This window comes from Lepidochelys olivacea (assembly GCF_965140295.1).
Source record: "Lepidochelys olivacea isolate rLepOli2 genome assembly, chromosome: 3".
In the NCBI taxonomy this organism is placed as follows: Eukaryota; Metazoa; Chordata; order Testudines; family Cheloniidae; genus Lepidochelys; species Lepidochelys olivacea.
This window is the reverse complement of record NC_140413.1, coordinates 134,431,100-134,453,602: the sequence shown is the minus strand read 5'-3', so window position 1 is coordinate 134,453,602 and position 22,503 is coordinate 134,431,100. Positions and strand designations below refer to the sequence as shown.

At 42.3% G+C, this 22,503-nt stretch overlaps 1 protein-coding gene across 3 annotated transcripts in view; it reads right to left on the bottom strand.

The window, feature by feature from the left end:
• The window catches only part of SLC35F3 (solute carrier family 35 member F3), a 292,700-nt gene that overhangs the window by 102,859 nt on the left and 167,338 nt on the right, over nt 1-22,503 (bottom strand). For all 3 annotated transcript variants that reach the window (XM_084624848.1, XM_084624850.1, XM_084624849.1), the window contains one exon: nt 7,182-7,506. In XM_084624848.1, the coding sequence (XP_084480974.1) occupies nt 7,182-7,506 (325 nt within the window). The remainder of the gene's footprint in view (nt 1-7,181; nt 7,507-22,503) is intronic.

The following is a 22,503-nucleotide window of genomic DNA, read 5'->3' as shown; positions in this document are numbered from 1 at the left end:
GTGGGATACCGGGGGAAAGCAGGAGCGCGTGAGAGGGCAGGGCTCCTGCCTCATACTGAGAAAGAGGGACGATCAGCGAGTTATCTCAAGTGTCTATACACAAATGCAAGAAGCCTGGGAAACAAGCAGGGAGAACAGGAAGTCCTGGCACAGTCAAGGAATTATGATGTGATTGGAATAACAGAGACTTGGTGGGATAACTCACATGACTGGAGTACTGTCATGGATGGATATAAACTGTTCAGGAAGGACAGGCAGGGCAGAAAAGGTGGGGGAGTTGCACTGTATGTAAAGGAGCAGTATGACTACTCAGAGCTCAAGTATGAAACTGCAGAAAAACCTGAGTGTCTGTGGATTAAGTTTAGAAGTGTGAGCAACAAGGGTTAAGTCGTGGTGGGAGTCTGCTATAGACCACCGGACCAGGGGGATGAAGTGGACGAGGCTTTCTTCCAGCAACTCACGGAAGTTACTAGATCGCAGGACCTGGTTCTCATAGGAGACTTCAATCACCCTGATATCTGCTGGGAGAGCAATACAGCAGTGCACAGACAATCCAAGAAGTTTTTGGAAAGGGTAGGGGACAATTTCCTGGTGCAAGTGCTGGAGGAACCAACTAGGGGCAGAGCTCTTGACCTGCTGCTCACAAACCAGGAAGAATTAGTAGGGGAAGCTAAAGTGGATGGGAACCTGGGAGGCAGTGACCATGAGATGGTTGAGTTCAGGATCCTGACACAGGGAAGAAAGGAGAGCAGCAGAATACGGACTTCAGAAAAGCAGACTTTGACTCCCTCAGGACTTCAGAAAAGCAGACTTTGACTCCCTCAGGGAACTGATGGGCAGGATCCCCTGGGAGAATAACATGAGGGGGAAAGGAGTCCAGGAGAGCTGGCTGTATTTTAAAGAATCTTTATTGAGGTTACAGGGACAAACCATCAGTGTAGAAAGAATAGTAAATATGGCAGGCGACCAGCTTGGCTTAACAGTGAAATCCTTGCTGACCTTGAACACAAAAAAGAAGCTTACAAGAAGTGGAAGATTGGACAAATGGACCAGGGAAGAGTATAAAAATATTGCTTGGGGATGCAGGAGTGAAATCAGGAAGGCCAAATCACACCTGGAGTTGCAGCTAGCCAGAGATGTTAAGAGTAACAAGAAGGGTTTCTTCAGGTATGTTAGCAACAAGAAGAAAGTCAAAGAAAGTGTGGGCCCCTTACTGAATGATGGAGGCAACCTAGTGACAGAGGATGTGGAAAAAGCTAATGTACTCAATGCTTTTTTTGCCTCTGTCTTCATGAACAAGGTCAGCTCCCAGACTACTGCACTGGGCAGCACAGCATGGGGAGGAGGAGACCAGCCCCCTGTGGAGAAAGAAGTGGTTCGGGACTATTTAGAAAAGCTGGACGAGCACAAGTCCATGGGGCCGGATGCACTGCATCCGAGAGTGTTAAGGAGTTGGCGGATGTGATTGCAGAGCCACTGGCCATTATCTTTGAAAACTCATGGCGATCGGGGGAAGTCCTGGACGACTGGAAAAAGGCTAATGTAGTGCCCATCTTTAAAAAAGGGAAGAAGGAGGATCCTGGAAACTACAGGCCAGTCAGCCTCACCTCAGTCCCTGGAAAAATCATGGAGCAGGTCCTCAAGGAATCAATTCTGAAGCACTTAGAGGAGAGGAAAGTGACCAGAAACAGTCAGCATGGATTCACCAAGGGCAAGTCATGCCTGACTAATCTAATTGCCTTCTATGATGAGATAACTGGCTCTGTGGATGAGGGGAAAGCGGTGGACGTGTTGTTCCTTGACTTTAGCAAAGCTTTTGACATGGTCTCCCACAGTATTCTTGCCAGCACGTTAAAGAAGTATGGGCTGGATGAATGCACTATAAGGTGGACAGAAAGTTGGCTAGATTGTCGGGCTCAACGGGTAGTGATCAATGGCTCCATATCTAGTTGGCAGCCGGTATCAAGTGGAGTGCCCCAAGGGTCGGTCCTCAGGCCGGTTTTGTTCGATATCTTCATAAATGATCTGGAGGATGGTGTGGATTGTGCCCTCAGCAAGTCTGCAGATGACACTAAACTGGGAGGAGAGGTAGATACGCGGGAGGGTAGGGATAGGATACGGAGGGACCTAGACAAATTAGAGGATTGGGCCAAAAGAAATCTGATGATGTTCAAGAAGAACAAGTGCAGAGTCCTGCACTTAGGACGGAAGAACCCCATGCACTGCTACAGACTAGGGACTGAATGGCTCAGCAGCAATTCTGCAGAAAAGGAACTAGGGGTTACAGTGGACGAGAAGCTGGATATGAGTCAACAGTGTGCCCTTGTTGCCAAGAAGGCCAATGGCATTTTTGGATGTATGAAGGGGCACTGCCAGCAGATCGAGGGACATGATCTATTCAACATTGGTGAGGCCTCATCTGGAGTCCTGTGTCCAGTTTTGGGCCCCACACTACAAGAAGGATGTGGATAAATTGGAGAGAGTCCAGCGAAGGGCAACAAAAATGATTAGGGAACTGGAACACATGACTTATGAGGAGAGGCTGAGGGAACTGGGATTGTTTAGTCTGCGGAAGAGAAGAATGAGGGGGGATTTGATAGCTGCTTTCAACTCTCTGAAAGGGGGTTCCAAAGAGGATGGATCTAGACTGTTCTCAGTGGTAGCTGATGACAGAACAAGGAGTAATGGTCTCAAGTTGCAGTGGGGGAGGTTTAGGTTGGATATTAGGAAAAACGTTTTCACTAGGAGGGTGGTGAAACACTGGAATGCGTTACCTAGGGAGGTGGTGGAATCTCCTTCCTTAGATATTTTTAAGGTCAGGCTTGACAAAGCCCTGGCTGGGATGATTTAGTTGGGGATTGGTCCTGCTTTGAGCAGGGGGTTGGACTAGATGACCTCCTGAGGTCCCTTCCAACCCTGATATTCTATGATTCTATGATCTAGCTTTTGTCAAGTAATTCACAGCTCTCACAAAAACTTGTAATGGAAGGGAGTCGGGAAGAGAATTTAAAGGATACAACAGTGGGAACAATGCTCTGGGGCCTCCTCTTTTAGCATGGGCCCTGTCATCATCTGTGGTGTCCTTCGGTGAGGACACTGCATCTCCTCCTGAACCACTTTCTAATACCTCTGGACTAGGTAACCCCATTCAGGGGTGCTGGAACAATTTGTACAGTGGGGGTGCTGAGAGCCATTGAACCAAACTGTAAACCCTGGAAACCACTTCAAGCAAGGGGGTGTTGCAGCACAACCAGCTCCATCACCTATGACCCCACTTGTGGTTAGGGCACTCACCTGGGATGTAGAAGGTCTGAGTTCAAATCCATTCTCCATCTGATTTGGAGCATGGACTTGATCCAAGTTTTCTCGTATGCCAGGTGAGTGCCTTAGCCACCAGATTATAGGCTATCCTGGGTTCAGTCTTTCTCAACTTCTCCTGTTGGAGCTGTTCCACTTTGTATAAATAATTAAATATTCATTGGAGCAGGGACTTGAACCTGACTCCCCACATCCTAACTGAATACCTTACCCTAACCACCAGGCTATAGAATCAGCCTCTCTCTAGTCTAATACATTTTAACAGTGAAGGTTATTAATCATTGGAACAATGCATGAAGGGTTGTGGTGGATTCTGCATCACTGACAATTTTAACATCAAGATTGGATGTTTTTCCTACTAGAGATGCTCTAGTTCAAACAAGAATTATTTCAGGCATAGGTGACAACTTTTCCCGGCGCCGGTGGATGCTTGCGCCCCCCACTCCTGGCCCCTCCCTGATTCCACCCCTTCCCCGAGTGTGCCGCGTTCCCCCTCCCTCCCAGGGCTTGCCGCTGTGAAACAGCTGTTTCACGTCGGGAAGCGCTGGGGGAGCTAGGGGGAGAAGCAGGATGTGGCACATTCAGGGGAGGAGGCGGAGGTGAGCTGGGGGGGGTAGGGAGCTGCAATTTTTCCCCGAGGGTGCTCCAGCCCTGGAGCACCCACGGAGTCAGCACCTATGATTTCAGGGAAGTTCTATGGCCTGTGTTATACAGAAGCTCAGACTAGATGATCAGAATGGTCCCTTTTGGTCCTGGGAATCAATGAATCTATGCAAAGTACTACCACATATATGCAGAAAAGGCAACAAATAACACTTGCTGCAGGAAACATACCCTTGTGTTTCCTCAGGAATAATATAGGGGTTTGCATATATGTTATTAATAATTATTTGTATAGCAGTAGCACATAAAAGCCCCAATTTAGATCATGAACCCATTGTGGTAGGCACTGTATATACACCTAACAAGGGACAATTCCTCCCAGGAACAGTTTATAATCTAAATAGACAAAGTGTGGAGGAGAAACAGAGGGGTAAAGTGAGTTAACCAAAATCAGCCAGTAAGTCAGTGGCAGAAATAGAACCCAGATCTCTTAACACGCCATACAGTGCCCTACCCACTAGACCCCAATAATATGCGTAGTTAATCACAATTCACTCTGCTGGTCAAAGATGCAAATGTACAATCTTCACAACTGTTCACTAAAAAGACTGCATGTTTATTTAAAATGAAATCTCAGCTACTTCTCAAATAGAATTTAGGATTTGCATCCTTTCTTCAGCTCAGTTATCAATTAATTGAATGGAAGGCATAAGACTATCAGCAGCATTAACTAACCTTAAAAAAGAAGACAATTAGTGCTCTACTTTTAAGCTCTGGGATTTGAAGGGCTACAGTATCTCACACCAGGATTCACAAGTATTTAAACATAAGGTAGTCTGCAGAAAATTGAAAGTAAAATAAACCCCACAAACAAACCAAAGGAATAAAATCTGGTAGTAATATGTTAGCATTCATGATCACTTTTGGACAAAACTGTCACCATCTCTAACCTCTAGGTTCTCTCATTTCGCAAAAGCAGGATAAAAATGAATGGAAATATATTTCATTGACATTATGGCTTGCTGCAGGCTAAAGCTGAAATGTGTTAACAGTGTCATTTTAAACCTTATTCTAAAACTCCTTGGTATTGCCATAAGAACTGAAGAATTGTGGTGGAGTCCCTTCATCCACAATTTCCCTGATGAAGTTATAACAGTAGGACGATATAACTAACATTAACCAAAATGAAATTCCATGATTTTTAATCTTTACCATAGTAACATCAAGTACAGTACCTCTTGAGTGCCCTGATTTCATAGGTATGTTCTATAGTAAGTTTCTGACCCATTACTATACATCTGGAAGTAAAAAAAAAAAAATCTCAGTGAAGGAGAAAATTATACCCATTGCCATATCTGGGTAACCTCTCTGAAGTCACGAGGGTCCCACTAGTATAACTGAGACAAAAAATGGTCCCAAGTCCTGTTTTTCATTGCCCTGATGTTGGGCTAAAGACTTTTTCAGGTGGGTCTCTAACAGTGACATCTCATGTCTGCATAGCCCAATTAGATTCCTAATTCTACAACCTTTTAAAAGGGGAAGGTAATGTTTGCAAAGATGTCAGACTGACATGGGACTAACTTGGTGACTTTGCACCTTTTTGACATAAATGTAAAGAAGATTGTTTACATGAAGTACTACTGGACTCTGGCATAGCAGCAAGCTGCACTCAGCATCACTGGGCTATAGAAGAGACTTTTATTCACTGAAGGATATCTTCAATTCAGACATTTCATCTGTGAAGTTTTTGCTAAGGCTGGAAGAGGAGTGAAAGATGCAGTTCCAAGACTGGGGGAGAACCTCTCAATGAGCCTGTCATAAATATAAAGGGAAGGGTAACCACCTTTCTGTATACAGAACTATAAAATCTCTCCTGCCCAGAGGCAAAACCCTTTCACCTGTAAAGGGTTAAGAAGCTAAGGTAACCTAGCTGGCACCTGACCAAAATGACCAATGAGGAGACAAGATACTTTCAAAGCTGGAGGGCGGCAGGGGTGGGGGGAGAGACAAAGGGTCTGTCTGTCTGTGTGATGCTTTTGCTGGGAACAGATCAGAAATGCAGCTCAGAACTCCTGTAAAAAGTCAGTAAGTAATCTAGCTAGAAATGCATTAGATTTTCTTTTGTTCAATGACTGGTAAAATAGGCTGTGCTGAATGGAATGTATATTCCTGCTTTTGTGTCTTTTTGTAACATAAGGTTTTGCCTAGAGGGATTCTCTAGGTTTTGAATCTGATTACCCTGTAAGGTATTTACCATCCTGATTTTACAGAGGTGATTCTTTTACCTTTTCTTTAATTAAAACTCTTCTTTTAAGAACTGATTGTTTTTTCATTGTTCTTAAGATCCAAGGGTTTGGGTCTGTGTTCACCTGTACAAATTGGTGAGGATTTTTATCAAGCCTTCCCCAGGAAAGGGGGTGTAGGGCTTGGGGGGATATTTTGGGGGGGAAGATGTCTCCAAGTGGGCTCTTTCCCTGTTCTTTGTTTAACACGCTTGGTGGTGACAGCATAGGCTTCAAGGACAAGGCAAAGTTTGTACCTTGAGGAAGTTTTTAACCTAAGCTGGTAAGAACAAGCTTAGGGGGTCTTTCATGCAGGTCCCCACATCTGTACCCTAGAGTTCAGAGTGGGGAAGGAACCTTGACAGAGCCAGATCCTGAAGCTGATTAAGGGCCCTCAATTGCAACTGAAGTGAATGGGAGTTAGGCCCTCAGCACTTCCCATGAGGTGGTCCACACCTTGTAGATGGAAAAAGGTACATTAAGGGCTAAATTCTATCCTCAGCTATACCTGTGCTACCCCACTGAAATTTATGGGGTAGCTGGAGTGTCACTGGGGTCAGAGTTCAGCCATAAATATCTAGAGAGGAAAGGGATTTGCCAAGCCAATGTTATAGCATCCTTTGAAGGCAATCCATGGTGCCAGAGAAGCGTAGGTTTTGGAAGCAGCTGCTTTCCCATTTTACTATGAGGGAGAGATTGCAAGAAAATTAGCTGTAAAGTAGAAGAAGAACTGAATTTTTTTTAAAGGATAAGATGGAAAACCCCAGAAAGGTAACAAAATAAAGTGCACACTTCAATCAAATGCCTTTAAACATACTCAGCTTGCAAGCCTTCAATAGTGAATTCAGAACCCTCTTTAACAATGCTGAAAAGAAAAACATTCAATATTAACAAAGTGATCTGAATAAAATCAGCTCAAGGGGTAGAGCAACATTCAAGTATCATGAGAGCAAAACTGAAAACAAAAAGCTCTCTTACCTGTATCTCTGCTTTGGAGATTGTTTCTCAGCTGATTTGAAAACATGTCCAATATAATACAAAGGAAAGAATAAAAAGTTCCAGTTTGTTGCAAACCATGTCAGAGTAAAGGGTGCATCAAATTTCGTAAAGGTCAATTTTGCTAGCTGGGTTGAACCTGACCAGGAGGAGCAGACACCCAGGACCACTGCCACTCCCCAGAAAAATTTCTTGAGTTGGGTGACTGAACATTTCCAACAGCAACGATTTCCCCTTCCACTGCCTTCCACCCCAGCCTGCATCTGTGCTTCTGGTGGGGCTGGAGATTCCTGGGAGTGCTCATCCCCTGAAGAGATGAAAACACAAGAATTAATAAAGAATTCTACACAGCATTTTACTTTCCAAGAACCAAATCCATTTGGAGTCAAAGGGAGTTTTACCATCAACTTCAATTAAATAAGGATCTTGCCACAAATATGTAGTTCACTTCATGTCACACTAAAGCACCTAGCACATTTTGGGGACAATTGCACTCTAATAATAATTATCATCTCGACAGTTAGAAGTGGGCAAAATGAAAAGTGAAATTACACGCTGTTCTGCAGTCATTACGTTAGAAGATTTTCAAATATAATATGAACTCTGCTATGACATGCAAATGAATGAATGCTGTGCTGTTTAGCTTTATGAAAGAGCAATGGGAATAACAGCAACAGTCACAATCAGTACTGTCTTGGGAGTTTTAGAACTGCATATTTTATGCAATATGGAGTTTCTTTTTAAAGAGGGGAGAGGAAAATTTATTTATTCTTTCAATTACACTGGCATTTCTCTGGAGTAACGGGAATGGGCTAATGTTGGGGGTGTGGCTGGAGCACTGCTGAACTCCAGTAATCCCTGGCTGCTGAAATAGCCCTTTGGGGGGCTGTTACCAGCTGGTGAAATTTAGAGCAGCCTTTGGGATTCTCTAAATTGCACTAGGGACTAGGCCAGCTTAGTCTGCACCTCCTTGAGTCCTGTACCAATCAGGGTTGAGCCAGACCTGAGGAACAAGCTCAGCAATTTCAAATTTACACCAGTGTAACTCCAATCAAAATTTGGCCCAGAGAGCCCAGTTTTCAAGCATTGGTATCTTAACAGAATGTGCAAATTCCATTATTTGGCTGCTTGAATCTGCATGCAGGCATTTAAATTGAGTAATTGGGCACCTATGTGCCCATCTGAGTGATCAGTTATAACACTGCAGTAGGCAAATTACGTAGCTACATTTGAAAACTGGGCCACCATTTTATTCTTTGCCTCAAAGTAGCTGAATGACAGCTAGTATATCTTGTCTATTATCAGCTGTGACACTGACAGATTGGTCAATTTGTGTGTGACCCAAAACAACTTAACAGGAGGCACTGAAATGGTAAACATGGCCATGCCTTGTAGATCGTTCTCAAAGCCATGTATGTAGACTAGAATCTTTAATATGTTTGCCTGTATTGTTTGTTAGAGAATCAAAGTGTAGATGCAGTGGGTTTGTGTTTACCTATATCTTGTTAGAAGTTAACAATGTAACCAGATTAGTCTGTAGATACTAATTCCCTTTCCTGTCTTAATTGCATGTGGATGGGTCAATTAACCTTAAGATCAAAGATGTAGGATACTGTAGGAAATGACATTATTTACATTTGTTTTCAGCTTAATTGTCTATGCCATAATGAACTGCCTTTACAATTTGAATGGTTAATTGCCTTATGTTAATTAATACAATTAGTTACCTGTGTATGCATAAGAAACTGGAGATTAACTTCAAAGCAAAGAGCCTGCTGTGGCAATTGCTGTCAAGAAGCTTATCCAATGGCCTCGACTATAAAGGAAGCTTTGGGCCTGATCCTTTTTATTTCAGACCTGCTTAAACTTTAACAGGGAAAGTCTAAGCCACAAGACTGAGATCTCCAGGATTTCTTTGGATTTACTCTGGAATTCTCATGGAAGAATTTGAACAAACTGCACGTGGACTGTAACCTTTTAAATTGATTCCAGACAGACTTTTGCAAATCAGCAGCCTCACCATCTCTGCTATGAAACTAATCTAAGAACTTTACACACATTTGTATGTATTTTGATCTCTTAACTATACGTAAATCTTTCTTTTTTCTTTTATTAATAAACCTTATATTTACTTAATAAGGATTGGCTGTAAGCATGTACTTGGGTGAGATTTGAAATATTCATTGACCTAGTGGGCAATGTGGTTGCTGCGTTGGGATTGGTAGAACTTTAAATATGGTGAATAAGGCTTTCAATAACCCCTCACTATGTTAGACTTCTCTGCCTGGATGGAAGCCAAAGGTTGGATTGCTTAAAGGGGACGGTAGTTTGGCTTCTTGGTAGCCAGTGTGGTATTACAGAAGCTATTTGGTTACTGGCTTGGTGAATCTAATTAATTATAGAATAAACCACCAGTTCTGAGAATTGTCATAGAATCATAGAATCATAGAATATCAGGGTTGGAAGGGACCCCAGAAGGTCATCTAGTCCAACCCCCTGCTCGAAGCAGGACCAATTCCCAGTTAAATCATCCCAGCCAGGGCTTTGTCAAGCCTGACCTTAAAAACCTCTAAGGAAGGAGATTCTACCACCTCCCTAGGTAACGCATTCCAGTGTTTCACCACCCTCTTAGTGAAAAAGTTTTTCCTAATATCCAATCTAAACCTCCCCCACTGCAACTTGAGACCATTACTCCTCGTTCTGTCATCTGCTACCATTGAGAACAGTCTAGAGCCATCCTCTTTGGAACCCCCTTTCAGGTAGTTGAAAGCAGCTATCAAATCCCCCCTCATTCTTCTCTTCTGCAGGCTAAACAATCCCAGCTCCCTCAGCCTCTCCTCATAACTCATGTGTTCCAGTCCCCTAATCATTTTTGTTGCCCTTCGCTGGACTCTCTCCAATTTATCCACATCCTTCTTGAAGTGTGGGGCCCAAAACTGGACACAGTACTCCAGATGAGGCCTCACCAATGTCGAATAGAGGGGAACGATCACGTCCCTCGATCTGCTCGCTATGCCCCTACTTATACATCCCAAAATGCCATTGGCCTTCTTGGCAACAAGGGCACACTGCTGACTCATATCCAGCTTCTCGTCCACTGTCACCCCTAGGTCCTTTTCTGCAGAACTGCTGCCTAGCCATTCGGTCCCTAGTCTGTAGCTGTGCATTGGGTTCTTCCATCCTAAGTGCAGGACCCTGCACTTATCCTTATTGAACCTCATCAGATTCCTTTTGGCCCAATCTTCCAATTGGTCTAGGTCCTTCTGTATCCTATCCCTCCCCTCCAGCGTATCTACCACTCCTCCCAGTTTAGTATCATCCGCAAATTTGCTGAGAGTGCAATCCACACCATCCTCCAGATCATTTATGAAGATATTGAATAAAACCGGCCCCAGGACCGACCCTTGGGGCACTCCACTTGATACCGGCTGCCAACTAGACATGGAGCCATTGATCACTACCCGTTGAGCCCGACAATTTAGCCAGCTTTCTACCCACCTTATAGTGCATTCATCCAGCCCATACTTCCTTAACTTGCTGACAAGAATACTATGGGAGACCGTGTCAAAAGCTTTGCTAAAGTCAAGAAACAATACATCCACTGCTTTCCCTTCATCCACAGAACCAGTAATCTCATCATAAAAGGCGATTAGATTAGTCAGATTGTCTGCCCTATTCCTTGCAGTTTGCCCTGAGTAAGCATTCTTAGTGTGGCCCCTCCAGGCACCATGTTCACACCAGCAGATACTGTACTTTTACCATCTGAACTAAAGACCAATCCTATATGCTGATGAATGCCTTCAACTCCTGTTAAAATCAGTGGGCATTCATGGTCCTGTTCCCTGAAGGACCAGGCCCCTAAGGAGCTTTCTGATGGCTGTCTAAAGTCATTCAAAGCTCTGTTTAAGACTAAATTAGTCACCTGCATGTGATGCAGCTATGCAGTGTTTTCATTTTAAAAGCTAATTTCTTTAAGGTATGCTAGTCCATTCATTTTGAACACAAACACAGTGCTAATTAATGCTGAGGGGCTGGAACCTAGAAAGCTTCAAATACATTCACAGGTCATTTAATACACTGAAAAGTGGAAACCCAAAGGTTTTCACATTGCTGCACTGCATTTGCAGGCTAGAATTAGCATCAAGAACAATAGTTCTGTATCATTACGCAATTTAAAGCCAGGTTATGGGACATCCACATGCAAATTTTTTTACTGAAGAGATCATGCAATCCGTATGGTGAACTGTTATGTCTCTTTAGAGTTTTACACTGTGACTTGGGTGTTTACTGATATAAGCTAATGCGTGTGTAAGCCAATACACATGTAGACCAAAGGTTTTCTCCAACAGCACACTCTGTGTTGCTACTTAATTATTTAAAAAAAAAAAAAGATGATGTACACGATATGAGGTAACTATATCATCTAATAAAACTATTTTGATGCAGGAAAAAAAACAAAAAATAACTCTCTCCCTTCCCTCGACTAAGCACAATGTTTTCAAAACTTTGTGTATCAGTTGCATATCTAGATATCAAAAAATGGGGTCATAAATGAGTATATAGGAGCAAGGATATTTACGTGGATATGCAGTTATATAAGGTTTTTCTGAACGGTTTTAAAATGTTCACACAGAAGTAGGGAAAAGAGTGCTAATCTCTTCAGTCATGAGGACTAGTACGTTGGCCAGAGGGCCGCACGACTGACCACCCCCATACCTGCTGCCCTGGCCCCACCCCCACTCCATGCCTTCCATGAGGCTCCGCCCCGCCCCACCTCTTCCCACCCCTTCCCTGCCCCCATTTCAACCCCTTCTCCGCAGGAACTGCGGCCAATGGGAGCTTCGGGGGAGATAACTAGAGGAGTGGCCAGGGCAACACACAGACCCCTGTACCACACACACACACCCCCGGCGTGGAGCAAGGGCAGGGCAGGCAGGCAGGGAGCCTGCCTGGCCCCCGGTGCATGCCGGGCCGGAGCTGCTCTAGGTAAACGCTGGGGGGGGTGGGATGGGAGTGCTGCGGAGAGCTGGCGGGCCGGAGAAAATAACCCCACGGGCCGCCACGTGTTTGAGACCCCTGTACCAGTGCTAGCTTTGATCTAGCTAGCTTGTTAACAATAACAGAGTTATTGGATGGGCTATTACCAGCAGGAGAGTGAGTTTGTGTGGAGGGGAGCGGAGGGTGAGAAAACCTGGATTTGTGCTGGAAATGGCCCAACTTGATGATCACTTTAGATAAGCTATTACCAGCAGGACAGTGGGGCGGGAGGAGGTATTGTTTCATGGTCTCTGTGTGTATATAATGTCTTCTGCAGTTTCCACGTTATGCATCCGATGAAGTGAGCTGTAGCTCACGAAAGCTCATGCTCAAATAAATTGGTTAGTCTCTAAGGTGCCACAAGTCCTCCTTTTCTTTTTGCGAATACAGACTAACACGGATGTTACTCTGAAACAATAACAGTGAAGCTCCGACAACAGGGTTTAGCATTTGAGTACATACCCAGGTCCTGGGAAGGGTTGTTCAGCCCATGCTGCCACTGCTTCACTGCTATTGTTATTTGAGCTAACTACATAGCTAGCTTGGGAATATTCAGGGATGTCCCTAGGCATACACTGAATATGCAGCTGAGTAGGGCACCATGAAATTTGAGGCACCAAATTGCCCCAAATTTCATGGTGCCCTCAGCAGCTGCATGCTGCATATGCAGCAGCATGAGCTCCGGTGACCAGCCCTATCCCCCGGCCAGCTGTGCCCACTGCACGATGCTCAAGGGCATAAACATAGGTCAGCCCACACAATAGTTCCATTGTGGGGGCACTAGCCTCTACTGCCCCCGTTTGCGCCACCCCTGCCAGGGACCGAATTGTCTTCTCAGCCCTATTATTTTAATGCACACATTCCTGAGTCAACCGCCCAATTAGTTGCCTTATATGGAAATATCAGCATCTTTAAGATACATTCCATGGCAATTACAACCTGTAAAAGAGAGCAAAATTTTGCACTTTACATCTAATTCATAGGCAAAATGACTCATCCGTATGCACTTAGACCTATGTGTTAAATACACCAACAGAGGTGTTCAAACTGCACAAATGCAGTGAAAGACAATACTGTGTGTATCACTTTACTTTGAAAATGATCTCACAGATCAGGGTTTGAATTTCTAAGGATGCTCGTACCTTGGACCATCTAATTTGCATGCTGGATGGAGGAAAACTTATTCCAGTCAAAATGAGCTACATAATGTTGGAGAAAGAGTCCTGTGCCTCCCTTCAAAAAGTCTTTTCTAGCTTACCCTATTGCCTAAGAGTTCTGCATTGTGGTGTCTTTTAATTAGTCTGTAAGAAAACTGCACCACCCATCTTTGATTTCCTGTATTCATGGAGGGCTAGGTTATACAGGTACAGCCATCAATTGGGGAAGTTGCACTGCCCTTGAGAGAGACCCAGCGACATTCTCCCAGAATCAGATCGTCTCCTGGAGCTTCACATGGTGTACAGGAGTATACAAACTGCAACACCTTTTTAAAGTGTTCAGAGATCAGCTCCTGGTGAGACCAGCCAGTTGTATTAGCTGGCATGTATGATAGGTGGAGCTACAGCTTTGCTTACCTTCTCCCCTCCCTGCCTCCCTACGGAAATGTCTCTGGAGAGCAGTCCCTGGAGTGGAGTGCATTTCTGGACAGTTCCTGTGCAAATGCACAAGGGGGAGGAGAGGCTCCTTACTCCCTTTCCACCAGTGCACATCAGCATACGGGTCAGTTAGAATCTAGCTCTGCATCTGTATCATACCAACAAAGTGACTTTTATATTTGCTAATGTAGTACATTAAAGAAATTCTATTTTCTGATCTCTAGATTTCCAGTATTTATGCTCCCTTTGCTCCTTCCCAGCAGGCTGAAGTATACACTAGGGGCATCTGGCCGGAAGCAATCAATCGTGATATCAGGACAAAGAAAAAACACTTATTAAGGGGCATCCTGTGAAGAAGGGACTACATTCCTTATCATGGTTTGTGTCACAGAAAACCATAAATGCCAAAGGGGCAACAGAACTAAGGTATTATATTTCATCAGTGAAATACTGATTAATGTATCATAATTTTTAAAAATAGCAAAATATTCCATTATACAAAATAATAGCAAAATATTGTGTATTACATGAGATGAATTTCTAAATAGGAAACATTAGGTAAAAACAAACTTTCAATTGTAAAAAATTAGCCTAAGATGTATTAAGTTTTCCTTTCTATCTTTACATATTCCCTCTTTCTCTATTAAACATTCAGAAAATATTTCCTGAAAAATATATATTCTAATTTGTTAGGGGAAACAGAGTTGATAAATTATCAGTTCCAAACTGAAACAGCTTGGAAAGATATACTAAAAAGGGTCTGTTTAATTTATTCCCAAGGCACCCGCTTAAAACTTCTTTTCAAACCACTGAAACAGTCATCATTAAGACACTATACTCCACTGTGAATTTCGATGGTTTTTTCACCTGGTACTGTCCTTTTTACTTTTAATCACCAAGTGAATTAAGAGTCCAGAATTAATAAGGAAGGTACCAATTACTTCATCATCACAGTATAATCATTTCTACATTGTAAGGTGTTTTGTTGTAAGCAGTTTGAAGAATAACGCTAATCAAGAGGGGTGTCATGCACATCATAGCCAGAGAAAACATGTCTGTGATCGTCTGAAATTGATATGTTTTTGTTTTTATTCCTTATTTTTATTCCTGTCTTGGACTGAAGTTGCGTAAGAACTCTCAAAAGGATCCTGCAGTCTTTACTGCAGCTAAGAAAGAACCTTGGGGTGAAGTCCTGGCCCCACTGAAGTCAATGGGAGTTTTGACATTGTCTTCAATGGGTTCAGGATTTCACCCCTGGAGTGTGGAAGCAGAGCTTTCATAGAATAAAACTCACCTGACCAAAGACACAGTTGGGTTCTGGAGCAAATATGTTGCTAGATCTGTGCAGGCTTTCAGTCTGCAGAAAGGTTTAGACATGTTTGTTCTTAGCAATGAAAAAGAGACTGGATTCTCAGCAAGAAACTGTTATGTTGATTAACCAACAGTTTGAGCACCACATAAGCAAGAGAATGTCCTTCTCAAGGAATGGCTTCATCTCTGATGAAGTCTATCCATACATCCAGACATTTATACTGAGCTCACTGCAGGTGTAGGTGAGTTCATGCTGGAAGAGTAGACATGCTTAAAGAATTATTCAAGGACATGAAAACCTTCAAAAATAGGGATAAACTTCTATCTATAGTATCTGTCTGTCTTAGATATTTCTAAAATTCCTGTCTGCCTTATTAAACTTGAGACAGAAAATGTTGCTATGAGTGATTCAGTTTATTTAAAGAGTACCTACTCTTAATCCTACAGCCCACTAGTTTCTCACATGTTAAATTTTGACTTCACTTGATTGTTGCTAGTTAAGAAGATAAAAGACTGAATGGCCACTGAAACTGCCCACAACACTTTGCTTATCTGCTACAATTTAGAACACTTGGAGCAGCTGTTGTTTGTCAGCTGGTGGCCAGACGCTCCCAGAGCCTACGTTGGCTGGCATGCAAGTCCTATGTGATATGGCAGCTAAGAACCCAGCAAAGGACCCTTGTGATCTGCAGGTAGTGGATTTACCAGAAGAACTAGAAAGAAGCTCCACTCTGGCAATCTCAGGAGTCATGCTGCTAGACTTGCCTTACCAGGAAGTACTCTGCATAGCAAAGAGCACACTTACCTGCAGGGATCCTAGTTTTTGTTTTTATCTCCAATTACTCCTTGCTGTCCTTTCAGAAAAAAGAGAAAGAGAGAGACTTCTGTAGATGTTAGAAAGAAATGGCCTTCACTGGTGCAATTACATCCCTCTGTTCCCCATTTGGTTCAGTCAGATGTGTAGGTCAAATTCATGTGTTTTCAGTGCAAAAGACATTCTCTTCTTTGTTGAAAGTTGCACTGTGGAAGATGAGTTGACTATGGAAAAAGCAGACACTGGTGTTTTAAAATATTAGGTTTGGCCTACACAGCTTTTATGTTCTCTGTGGTTGAATTATCCAGCCCAGCCACATTAATTGCATATTCTTATTACAATCTCATATGTGATGACTCATGGGATCGTGTTGGATAATCAGCTGAACATAATCTTTCAGTGCAACGCTGTGGCAAAAGGGCTAATGCAATCCTTGGATGTATAAACAGGGGAATATTTAATAGGGAGGTTATATTACCTCTGTATTTGGCACTAGAATGCTGCTGGAATACTGTGTCCACTTCTGGTGTCTACAATTCAAGAAGGATGTTGCTAAATTGACAGGGTTCAGAGAACATCAAGAAGAACGATTAAAGGATTAGAAAAGCTGCCTTTTAGTCATAGGCTCAAGGATCTCAATCTATTTAGCTTACCAAAGAGAAGATTAAGAGGTGACTTGATAACAATTTGTAAATATCTACAAGGGGAACAAATATTTAATAATGAGCTCCTCAATCTCTAGCAGAGAAAGGTACAACATGATCTAATGGCGGGAAGCTAGACAAATTCAGATTGGAAATAAGATATAATTTTTTTTAACAGTGTGGGTAATTATCCACTGGAACAATTTACCAAGGGTCATGGTGGATTCTCCATCACTGGCAATTTTTAAATCAAGGCTGGATGTTTTAAAAAAGATGTGCTCTAGGAATGATTTCAGGGAAGTTCTATGGTGATATATAGCAGGTCAGACCAGATGATCACAGTGGTCCCTCCTGGCCTGGGAATCCATGAATCTATTTGCTGAGTACGTTATCTGGCCAACAACATTAACAGTGATACTGGGCCAGATTTACCTGCATTGCTCCAAGAAGGTAGCAACAGTACCTCGATGTATCAGCAAAAGCTACTGGGCCCAGTAGAGGAATTCATTTCTCAAGTTGGACAGGCAAGGATTCCAGTATCATTTATGCCAAGGCATAATGGATTTAAGTTCTACTGAGAGCTCCTCAAGAACCTAGCAATAGAAAGGGCATTGAACTGACACATCCCCTGGCTACTCTAGCAAGATCATGTTTCTGGATAGGGCCACATACTTTGGGGGCAGCACTGGCTGCTGGAATGCCCCTGCTGTGGAGGAGGTTGTGAGCAGCATATGGTACAATAATCAATTTCACGTCCTTCCTATTGTCTTTAGCACTATGCCAGCATCTCTGCCAGGAGAAGCCAATGCTAATCCTGGAGTGACTCTGCTCCATTATTTGTAGGATAACTGCTTCTTGTGGAATATTACTTAGGGTCTGATCTGCCATCTGAGAATTTAAGAAGGTGGTCAGATTCTGGGCTAAAGGATGCAGAGTGGTTCTTCTACCAGTACTTCAACTGAAAGAAGGGAGCTGCTTTGGTATATTGCTCTATATCCTCTGCTGAGCCCAACATACAATGTGAAAACAAATCTGCTACATAATTTATGTGCTTTACCAGTATGAAATTGTAGGGTTTCCTTGCTGGTACCATACCAGGCCACTACAGCATTTATGAACCCTATCTCTTCTTTATCATTGACGTCTCTCTAAATGGAGGAATTTGAAGAACTTCCTTGCCATGAAGAGTCCTGCCTAAAAATATTATTTTTTAAGCTCCCTAGAGGGGAAAGATGGGGAGACAGCAATTGCTTCTGTAGAAAACTAATACAATATAAACAGGAAGCATCAATAGTAGATTCTGTAGACTGAAGTTTTGATTTTACTAGCCGTGTTCAGAGTTCTAGTGGGAGACATTTTAAAATGAAATCAATTGACTAGCAATCATTTTTAGGCTGTTTGTTTTTTGGGAGTGAACGCTTGAATTAATTCAAGATGCCTAGAACAAAGGTTTTTCAATCAGGGGTACACATACTCCTGGCGATATGCAAAGGTCTTCCACAGGTATATCAACTCATCTAGATATTTTCCTAGTTTTATAACAGGCTACATAAAAAGCACTAGCGAAGTCAGTACAAACTAACCTTTCATACAATGACTTGTTTAAACTGCTCTATATACTATACACAGACATGTAAATACAATATTTATATTCCAATTGATTTACTTTATAACTATATGGTAAAAATGAAAATATAAACAATTTTTCAGTAATAATGTGCTGTGACACTTTTGTATTTTTGTAAGCGAGTAGTTTTTAAGAGAGCTGAGCCTTGGGGATACATCAGTCAAATCAGACTCCTGAAAGGCGTACAGTAGTCTGGAAAGGTTGAGAGGCACCAGCCTTCTAGAAGATACCCAAGCTGAATCGGGATGTGACTGGGTGAAATTTAATAGCCTGTGATAGACAGGAGGCCAGACTAGATGATCTAATGGTCCTTTCTGGCCTTAAACCCTATAAATCTATTAATCTAAATTAAAACACTTTTTGTTCAAACTGCTTATGTATTCACACATTCATTTGCCTTTAAAAGTGACAAACCATGAAATAATATTCAATAACTATTATCCTCCAGCTTCATAATGCAATAAAGTTTCCACTTTAGCATTACCCAACAGTGTAGTAAGAGATTTCTGTGTATCTATCTGCCCATAGCATAGAAATGGTCCCATTTATATTTCATTTACATGCTATTCATAGCAGATACATTATATGTAATTGGTCCTCACTAGGCCTATAACTTAGGGTTTATTCCCTTAAGACCATTTAGGTAGGACACAGTCATAAAAACCAGTAAAACATGATCAAAATCGAATTTCCAAGGCATGAGCCTATGGCAAGTAGAGAGGTTTGTTTTGAGTCTGTTTAAGAACTATAAGAAAAGGAGGACTTGTAGCACCTTAGAGACTAACCAATTTATTTGAGCATAAGCTTTCATGAGCTACAGCTCACTTCATCGGATGCATACTGTGGAAACTGCATCCGATGAAGTGAGCTGTAGCTCACGAAAGCTTATGCTCAAATAAATTGGTTAGTCTCTAAGGTGCCACAAGTACTCCTTTTCTTTTTGCAAATACAGACTAACACGGCTGTTACTCTGAAACCTGTCTTTAAGGACTATGGAAGTGTTGTGTCACTTGAGAAAGGTGGCAGGTACTGTGTAGCGCAGAAACGGATCACTCCACTGCAACAGGGTCGTGATCACCTGCCCAAAGATATTGTGGTATTAAGAAGGAACACTCTGGGGGGATTGGGAGCCTCAGGCTCTCTACCCCATCCAGTTTCACCGATAGGTTACTGGTTTGAATCCAGTCCCAGTTTCTGAAAGTTGTTACCATCAGTCAGTGACATGTGTGAATGAGTTTGGCAGTTTCAGTTTTGATCACAAACACCACATCAGAGAAACCATTGAAGTTTCAAAATGGAGCCTTCTTCTGAGCAAAAAATTGGTGAGAACTAAAGCAGACATGTTGCAAGTTATTCACTGTACACCCAATCATGTATTCCTTGTGAAGTGAATGGAAATTATGGATGCCCATGGAATTCAGGATTGGCTTCTATGCACATGGTATATTCCCAATTCTGAAAGCATAGACCTTGACAAACATACAAAACCAGAGGCATCTACTACTGGCCCATCTGTTGCTATATGTTTTCTAAAGTACAGGAGCACAAGAAAAGTATTTAAAATGAGCGCCATGCATTTCTCTCTTTTTCACACCTTTATGTCATATGTTTGAAAGCTTTTAAAAATATTAATTCTGTGGTTGAGTTCTTATGAGGCCTGATCCAAAGCCCAATGAAGTCAATGGAAGTCTGGGAAAATCTTTGTATGAGCTTTAGACCAGTCCCGTAGAGCATTGCCAGTCCTACAGTATTTAGCCTCAAGTATATTTGTGCAACAGTTGAGGTAACTCCCTGAAAAAGGAAGTTTGTTATGAAAATCAAGACAGTCACTAAATTAAGGTTTGGCCCATGCACACTGATATCAGTGGAAAGAGTCTTATTGCATCCCAAAGCATCCTTTCGAGAGAAAGGATAGGGAGTTGGTACTTGCAGAATTTAAGTTTTATTCTTGTCCATGTGACAGATGTGCTGTTGTGAATTTAGGCAAGTTGGTTTTAATTTTGCAATGCCTCAGTTGCCCCATCTGCAAAATGGGAATAAGAGTTACCTACCTGAAAGGGCTTTTGCAAGGATTAATGGTTTTAAGGTGCTTTGAAATCTTTAAATAACAGATGCTATGGAAGTATCATTATTACAGTGATTACCATGTTTTTGCATTTGTGGTGAATTAATTTAACTTGAAAATGTATAACACATTAAAGTCCAAATTCTGGCCTTGATTATGCTTGTGGAAATCCTGAATAATTTCAGTAATGCCAATAGAGTTACTCCACATTTGCACAGGGCAGAATTTGGCCTTAACTTATCTAAACAGAGACAGGCATATGCATACAATTTATAGAAGAGAGATATAACTTGTGATGTAAGCACCTTCTGAACATCACTAGTTGCATTTCCATAGCTTCAGCTAAGCTTCCAGCAAAAGTAAAACAATGTTTTACTGTTAATGAATAAGAATGTAAAAGTTTGAATGATTATAATAAATGTAATTAGAAAGAACTAAATGAGGTATAATTATGTAACATAGAAAGTGTGCAAGGATGTGACTGTGGGTGTGTGTGACTGAGATGCTGCCATCCCTAACTGAGGTAAATAAAGGACAAAATCCTCAGCGGATGTGATTCTGAGTAGCTCCATATATTTATACTTTTCTGCACAATGCTTTTTAGTTAGTCCTTTTCCCTCTCTCTTTCTCTCTCTGCCCACATACACATATATCTGATAAAGTCCTGAAAAGTCCAAGGTTATATTATGTACTGCAAATATAATGATTCACAGCTCTCAGTTTAGAGATGCAATAAAACTGTCAAATGATTTAATAGGTGAAAAAATTATAACTTTTCATATCTATTTCTTGGGAAATTTCCAAAGGAAAGTTAAACTTTAGAGGAAAAGGGCTTGATTCTGAACTCCTTTACACTGAAAGAACTCCACTGACTTCACTGGAGTCCTAATTTACTTGACATGAGATGAACACCAGGTCCAAAATCTGATATAACCAGACAATTATCAAGGACAAAATAAACAGAGATAACAATGGGCCAGAATAATTCCTGAATCTATGCTGACTTAAGCCAGTGTATATCCTTGTGCACAGCTAGACATGGTGGTTGCAGTAGCAGAAAGAAGATACCATTTCTCCTCCAGTATGGGCCCAGAGCTTGGAATTGGGTGGTATCAGTCAAGGAGGGGGAGAGAGGCATGGCTAGGACAGCTGTAGGATGTACTGATAGTGATTTACTGATAGTGATAGTGCACAGGGAGGCTGTCCTGGAGCTTTTGTCAAAGATGTCCTTCTCTGGAAGACCCCAAGATGGAGGGTAGGAGGAAACACTCGCTGCCCTTCCCTGGGGGTGAATACAGACCATACAGACAGAATAAATTGCACCTCCATGTATCAGCGGAGGTGAAGCTAGCCCACTGGCTAGAGAGACAAAGCATAGCATTAAGATGGCCACTGCATTACAGAAATTGCCTATAAAAAAACAGAAAGATAGATACACATAAGCAGTGGACACTGAGCCTATGCTTGGCAGTAGCTATACAAAAAATAAACAGGTGCAGCATCAGACACAGGAGTAAGGCGTATGGTTAATGCCTCTTTGAATGATACGTATATGAAGTGATTGTCTTTCAAAGCGCTGGTACAGCAGGCTCGGTGCATAGTGATGATTCAATCTCTGGGACAATTTGAAATGGCAGTCACGCTTCTGAAAGAGCATAAAGTCCTTATCTCCCTTTTAAAGCAAAGTAGCAACTGTACAGACAGAGAGGGAGGGAATGCTGAAAGGCATTACAGTAATGCATATCAATGAAAGGCTCCACTTGGATGACTAGCGAAAGGCACATTCCCTCAGGCTCTACCAGTTCCAATTCCTCCAAGTAGCTTTGGTGCTGGGCCAGAACAGGGTAATGACTCCTGCTAGCTGAATCAGGGACAAACTTTTGTGTGTGTTGCTATTTCAGAATCAGCCTTGATTCCACTACACAGCTTGTCAAACTTCAGGGCTCTCAGCCTGTGCTAAGGGGAGATTGGCTAGAAAAACGAAGGTGTGGCACACCTTTGCAAAGGTGCAGCAGCAGGGCTGGGTATTGAAGTTTGCCTGCAATATACTTCAGTTCATTTATGTCTAGAACTGTGTTCTGTCTTTTTCATGAGCACTGTAAGCCCACAGTTTGCAAGAAAAGAGGCTCTGTGTCATTGGTAACCATCCCAAGAACTGCCCTGTTGATTAATTTGGTAAGAGAAGGTCTCACACAGAGTTGGTCTATCTCA